The sequence below is a fragment of the Colossoma macropomum genome, unplaced genomic scaffold (assembly GCF_904425465.1).
Source record: "Colossoma macropomum unplaced genomic scaffold, Colossoma_macropomum, whole genome shotgun sequence".
In the NCBI taxonomy this organism is placed as follows: Eukaryota; Metazoa; Chordata; class Actinopteri; order Characiformes; family Serrasalmidae; genus Colossoma; species Colossoma macropomum.
The window spans coordinates 623422-630934 of NW_023494797.1; the positions used below are offsets into that span (position 1 = coordinate 623422).

General features: G+C 38.5%; 1 protein-coding gene across 5 annotated transcripts in view; it reads left to right on the forward strand.

Annotated features, from left to right (window-relative positions):
* The window catches only part of otog (otogelin), an 80958-nt gene extending 74672 nt beyond the window's left edge, over positions 1-6286 (forward strand). For 3 of the 5 annotated variants that reach the window (XM_036583924.1, XM_036583925.1, XM_036583926.1), the window contains exons 55-57: positions 1559-1630; positions 2552-2631; positions 5141-6286. In XM_036583924.1, the coding sequence (XP_036439817.1) occupies positions 1559-1630; positions 2552-2631; positions 5141-5341 (353 nt within the window). In that variant the 3' untranslated portion in view covers positions 5342-6286. The remainder of the gene's footprint in view (positions 1-1558; positions 1631-2551; positions 2632-5140) is intronic. The other 2 variants (XM_036583927.1, XM_036583928.1) reach the window with 1 other exon arrangement.
* The last annotated feature ends 1227 nt before the right edge of the window (positions 6287-7513 follow it).

The following is a 7513-nucleotide window of genomic DNA, read 5'->3' on the forward strand; positions in this document are numbered from 1 at the left end:
CACTATTTTGGCTCACTTCAATCACATGGCGTGCCCTCCCACGCCCACCTGCTTTGGGCTGTGTTTTTGATTTTTGCCAGCTCCCACCTGTCCACTCTATTGGTGTAGGACATGATCATGCAAACATTGTGATATGGTGGAGCCACCTCCAGACCCATCGTACCTCCACACCCCCAACAGCACAAATAAATGTTTTGATGTTACACAATAAAAGTAAATATTTTCTTTATTTTTAGGCTAATCACAGCCATGTGAACTTGCACATGGCGCCAAACGATGAACGCTGCCTCTCATGACATCACTGTCGACAGACAAGCATGCAGCACCACAGCAAAAAAAAAAATAAAATAGCGTTGCTGAAATTAATTTAAAACCAAGACAGAGGCTGAGGCATGCCATGACACAGGTTAAAAAGCCAACAGTTGTTGTTATTTACTGGATGTTCTACAGCTTCATGTGTTTTGCTGCTTGTGATTACTAATGTGTTTTCCTCTGCAGTGCACTTGCAGCTCATTTGCCTGTTCACTTCTACAAGCAACCAATATTTGTCCTAGCTAGCTCCACTCAGCCAGCCATAATATCTGCCCAAACAAGCCCGCAACCTGTTGGCTGTTTACCTGCGGTGCCTTAAAAATGAATCTCACCCCCAAATTATTTAGCAAATCACGCGGGACCCGCGAGTGAACCCACCTTGTGCAGACCTCTATTCCTAGTACCAGTTGTGGATACTTTATGCACATTTTAGTGCTTTGGCTCATCTAGCACACCTGCTTTAATTAATTTACTTGAATTAACCTTGTGGTCTGGATCAGGTCTGTAGAGTAGGGAAAAAACAAAAATGTGCAGGGAAAACACACAAATGTGCAGAGTATGAGGTCACTAACGCTAGAATTCAGAAGCCCTGGCATGTCTGTTGTGTAATTAAAATTCTAATCTATTTGTACTGTGCATCCTAAACAGCAGCTTTACAGAAATCTGCATCCAAGCTAAGCAAAAGCAAGTGGCAAGAAAAGACTCCTTAAGAGCAAGAGGAAGAAACCTTGAGAGGAACCAAGACTCAAAGGTCGAACCCATCGTTCTCTGCTCGAAACTAGATAGCAAAACAATAAGGCAAAAATGGCAGTTATGAGAATAGAGTTATAAGAATAATAAATTAAAAATGAAAAGAGCACATCTTTGTGTTAAAAATCTGAACCAGTTTCCTATGTTAAATAAGGTAAAACACTGGTAGTGATAAAAAAAAGCACACAAAATGTGTTGAACACAGATACGTGTTTATTACTTGATGCATTACATATTAACACATCATTTTGCGAGTGTACAGATCTGTTTATCTGTTGAGTTTGGTTAATTTTGCCATAGTGTTCCTTGCAGCATTGCTTGTAGAGTTATAGATCTGTAATGTATAATGTAAAATAACCAAGTCTTGAAATTTTGTGAAATACAAATCAAAGAGAGTGAAAAATGAGTAAAGTTATTTTAAATGTTTTGCTGTGCCTACAGGTAAGCTAGTTCCCTGTACTATAAGAACTGTAACAAACTGTGCTGATCTCCTCAGGCACTGGATACTCACTCTTCCCCTTCCCTGTTAGCACACTGAAACCCACAATTAGCACAAACTGTGAACAAGGTACCCAATGCTCCTCATGCCAGACAATAAGGCTCTCCATCACCATTGTTGATTTCCAACAATGTACTTCCCCTTTAAAATGCAGGACACTAAATAGCTTTGAAAACAACTCATTACTGAAATACATATCAGCCTATTTTGAACTTATTCTGAAAATATTGCCTTTATGATTGTAACCTTTCCCCATTTTGCTCTCTTGGGCAGTGCATTGTTGATTGCCAACAATGTACTGTTGGTAGTGCCCAGTTAGTGAATGTTTGTGTAATTACTGCATGATTCCAAGAGAATGGGCTCATCATTACATTGTTTGCTTGTGTGCATGTGTGTAGTCTGTGGTTACTGGGGTCTAGTAATATTTTGGGTGATATGGCACAATGAGTATCCATATTCTGACCCTATACATTTTGTTACATTTTTCTGATGCCATGTTTTGTAAATGCTGTTCTGCAGTATGGATGACAAATGCCACATTGTCCAAACTATTACGCTGCTTGCTAGCACTAGATTGTAGCTGTAGTTCCATCTTCAGCTTTAGCCGTACCATAATGGTTTAAATTTTAGATATCTGTAGCATTGCTTTAAAGAATCAGTAGCATTTTTTATTTTGCTTAGGGGTGGTGGGACATTGTTGTTTGTGGATATTAGAATATATATTTATCAAAGGGTAGTTTAACGATAAATATTTTCAGCCAAGTGGGGAAAGAGTAATGTTCATATTAAGTACTTAGATATGATCAGTTTTGACATCAGAATGCTTCTCTGAATCTGGTGCCTCAGTGAATAATGTGGGTGGATACAATATACTGTGTTCCTAAAATTTGTTTAGCTTTAAAAAACAGTCTACCTATGTGATCTTACTTGAAGAGGTCATGATGCATCACAGTAAGGCTCATGTAACATAACTGCTTTTGCACACTGTAGGCAAAGAGGATGGAAAGTCATGTCAGAAAGTGACGGTGAGGATGACAATACGGAAAAATGATTGCCGTAGCAACAGACCGGTGAGTTGACCCCGGGCATTGTTCTTTCTTTTTGACTCAGATGAGTCTCTCTTAAGATCTTACATACAGTCAGCCACATAATTATTGACACCCTTGGTAAAGTTGTCCAAAAAATGTCATGAAAAAATATGTTTGCGGTTAATTTGAATTTAATATATGAGAGAAATCTAACCTTTAGTTTTGCATCTGTAATTCTTGTGAATAAAATGTAACTGAAGTCTGTCCCTACTTATGTTTCAGTTTGTCAAGTATATCTGAGTATTCAGAAACTCTTAAAGAGTAACTACATCCCACTATTTTCAGCTAACTCCACCCCTGGCTTAATTTTGAAAAATGCTCAAAAATGGGAGGGGCAGTGCAGTGATCTACAGGCTTGGAGGTGGGGCTGCGAGGGAAACCGGGTGGACTGGGCTGCTGTGTTTTTAGAGCTAGCGTACATTAGCTACCAGAAAATATGGAGAGTGACCGAATCAAACGGCACTTTTGCAACTGAGAGGTCTTACGAGGTTGATGATTTTTCTCTACTGCCATCCCCATCTTCAACAAGGGAAGGTGTTTCTGATCAGGCAGTGCGCCTTGAGCCTTAACAGTATGAGCCACTGACTCAAGCCGCCGAAAAGTTAACGTAGTGCCAGAAAATGATTAGCAGCGAGAGGCAGAATATTATAGAACATTCCCTAAAACTGTGACAGCCAGCTTATAATTATCTGTTCAGCAGGTCTGTATTCAATATAAACCGAGTGCTGATTTCTTAGATGCACTGAATTCTAAATGAATAAAGAGGATTTCTTTGAACAATGTCAAAGTTTCATTCAGTTTTACATCAAAGGTCGCAGACCGCTTCACTGGTCATCCAGGTTTTGCTGCAGTGGCCCTAAATCCTTACGTCCTGCATGCTGTTCGTAGCACTTACCAGTGTTACATCTGATTCAGTTCCCACTCAAATTCACATTCACCTTCATAAATCGAACCCTCGGGCGCGCACTCACTGAAAAGAAATCAACGACAAGCAACACTGGAACTGTATAGAGCGGGAAAAAAGTTCGAGGCTATATGGATGACACAGTCGGTAACAATGGCCATTTAACGTTAACCTTTCCTGAACCATTTCGCTTTCCAGAGTGTTGCTTGCCATTGATATCTGTTCAGTGAGTGCGCGCGCCCGAGGGTTTGAGTTATGAAGGGAAACGTGAATTGGATCCAACACCGGCAGCTTTATGGAGACTGAAGAATCCTCACTTGATCGGTCCAACATTTTTATCACAAACTAAGCTCAGATTAATTTAATTATTTACAGTTGGTACAGACAGCTGGCATATTGCAGCCTTGTAAGGTGGTGCTGGAGGCATTTACCTCAGTGCGTGAGTGTGGTTGTCTCCTCACTTTAGGCTCCTATGCTTTTTTATTTTTATGAGTGGGGCACGAGTAGGGTGTCATCAGTGGGCGGTAACGTTGTATGACTGACTAATTGGGCCACCATTGGTCCTTTTTGCAGGACAGTGATCCAAAATGTACTTCTAAATCCACACAGGAACGGTTTAACAACCACAAAATCAAGCTTTTTGTCATCCTAGCCCAGTGTTGAAGAGGAGAATTTAAAAGAGAGAATTTAGGATTCTGAAATTTTTCGAATCTCATTTATGTTTGTAAGAGAAGCCTCTGCTGTTTTGTTGCCAAAGGGAGATTGCACATAGTGCTAAAAAGGTACTAAAAATAATTGTGGCAATATTTTTGATAAGGGTTTTTTGTTTTCATAGATTAAATTGACTTCAATTAGAGAGACAGATTGAACTAATTAACCACAAAGACTTTGTAATGACCAAGGGTCATTTTCAGTCTGAATGACCTTATTCACCAAAGTTGTGTATCGTCAAATCTGATTGTAAATGAGTCCACGTAAATTTCATCATTCATCAGCTTCATCTTTGGCTTATCTGTACAATAAAACTCATGTCTGGTTTAAATCGAGTTTAAATTGTGTGTTTAAATTTGAGCATAATATTTCAACAAGCTAAAAAATGCTGTTTTTGCAGTTAAAATCAAATGATAATCGTTGGCAGATCAGTCTTAAAGATCTCAGTGCTGCGCTTGCATGTAAAAAAGTATTCTGTGTCCAGGTAAATTATCTTATGCAGGACAGCCGCTGCCTCAAGAGCCTACTAAATGCATTCCTTTTATTGGTTCACTCCTGTTTCATGTTGATCAGAATGTGTATGACGCTAAACTGAGGCATGGTATGTGCTAATGACGAATAAGGGCCATTGTGACTGCAGTACTTAAACAAGGATTAAATAAAACTTTGTCAGAAGTTACCCACTCTGCACATGGTAACACATATTTCAGAGCAAGATATTTTTGCTAAACAGTTTGTAGAAAACTGTGAAATTCATCACATGTTTAAAAGTTATTCGAGTAGCTAGTAAATGAGACCATCATGTTCTTTGTCAGAGGTCTTGCTTGCAAGGCTACATAAAGCCTAACTCTCAAACCATGCTCCCTTTTTTTCCAGGTGAACATAGTGTCCTGTGATGGCAAGTGTCCTTCAGCAAGTATTTACAACTACAACATCAACACTTACGCGCGGTTCTGTAAGTGCTGTAGAGAGATGGGCCTTCAGCGCCGCTCGGTCCAGCTCTACTGCAGTGGAAACTCTACGTGGGTCAGCTACTCAATACAGGAACCCACAGACTGTTCTTGCCAGTGGTCTTAAAAAACACTCACACAAGCTTGCCTCAACTGAAACTGTCAAACTTTACAATACTGTATGTTTTTATTCTCTTGAATATCAAGGGGCATTCTAGCACTGGTTAAGAAGTCATTTGATGAATTATTGACTTTTATAACTTGAAAAGAAAGTGTTACTCATTAAGAACTGAACTTGAAAATGTATTAAATTTTACAGGGACAGCAAAAGAAAATATGTGTCTGTTCATAAGTTGTATTACAATTGGCATGGAAGACATGAATAAATGCACCAGTAGTCGTTGATTGTGATGTTTTCTATCCCTGGAAAAGGCGCTGGTGGAGTAAAGATGTTCAGCCAGGATCCTCATATAGCTCCAACAGTAATAATGAACTAGCCAAATGTAATCTTGGCTCATGGTTTGTACATAATTATATTTATGCTCTTTTTGAAGTCCGATGGGAGAAAAAGGAAAAAAAAAAATTTACAGTGAATTAATTATTTGTATTAGATGCTTTTTTAATAGTATAGGAGATATAACTTGTGATTCTGACATTTTTTAATCAGTCATATCTTTTTTTTTATAACAGCAAGCTATATTTTGAGCACTTTATTTATTTATTACATTATAAAAACAATTTCAAAACAACTTTAAAACAATTTCAGAATTTATCATTTTTTCTCTAAAGCACAAAATTCTATTGTTTTTTCCATGACAACGCCATTTAAAAAAGTGGGCATTCCTCTACAGGATCTTAGCCTGATCAATTCTGAGTAGCAGACTCTACAGAGCATTGAAGCGTCCTGTTCCTTTAATGGCAAAAAGGAAAATATGCAGTGTAAAGGGTTATTTAAAAAAAGGTTTCCAAGGCATTTGTGAAATGTTTATACAGTTTTATACAGACCAGCTCATTGTTTTATAATCATGTTATCCTTTTGAAGCAAAATGTGCTTAGCTTGAATATATCAAACGTGTCATATTACATTTATATTTACATTTTCAATAAAAAAAAATCTTTAGGAAAATGTATGATGTGGAATCTTCTTTTTTTTGGGTGGGAGGGGGAGGTTCCCAATTTTCTCCTTAGTTTAGTTGTATCCAATTCCATCCACTAGTTAGGACTCCCCCAAACACATGATACCACCAGCGTTAGGAGGGTGAAGGCAAAATTATGTGAAGAAGGCTACTACGTCTTTTTGAACTGCAACTAATGTAGTCATTGGACAGCTGAGCACACTTTGAGAACAGTGCTAACAGTCAGTTCTGTTACATAAGCTAACAGATGCCTGCACTAACTAGTATCTCATGCGTGATAGAGGGGGCATCCTACGCACCCAGAGAGTGCAAGGCCAACTGTGCTCTCTTGGACTCCTGGCGACAGATGGCTATAGCATCACCGGACATCTAACTTGCAACCTCCTAATGGTAGGCCCAATACTTAGATGAAATGTGTGAAATGCTGTGCTGGTGAAAGACCTGTATATCACAACAGAACAAAGCAAGACTAGGGACAAGTTCAATCTCAAAACATGCATCGTTTTGCTACAATTTCTATGTTGTGTTCCATGTTTTGGTCTAACTGTGTGAAAGGGTGTGCAACGGGCTTTGAGATATGTTTTCTCATTTGAGGGGTCTATCAGAGGTGGTACCCAATCAGCAGCAACATGTATATAAACCAAGCTGTATTGAAAAGGCAGTGCACACAACTGTCTAATAAAGTCCTCTACAAATGAGGCCACTGAAGCTTGGTGTACTCAAGAACTGAAGACATGTTTGTCGTAAATATTTTAGTGTAATTTTTTAAAACAATAAAAAATTCGCTAGAAGGATGCCAAGAATGGCCTTCTCAGCTGCCATAGTTGCAATGCCTGTGTAAAACAACAGTGTTCAACGCACCACCATTTTGTTTCTTGATTTACCATGATTACACCAACACAGTTAAAATTCATCATTTGGAAAATTTTGACATTTGGACAATTCGCTTAAGAGTGAATTCCACCATTTTTTTCAACTGCTGCCTTTTAGGTGCAAATTACAAGAATGTAAAGAATAAACAGTAACTCAAAGTGTTTTGAAGTGAAATGTGCCATTCTAGAGAAAATTATGAGTCAGAATTGTTCATAGTGGTGCTGTTGGGAACCAGATACCTAAGGCATTTAATGCCTCTGAAAGCTATCTCACAGAAAGTTATTACAAGA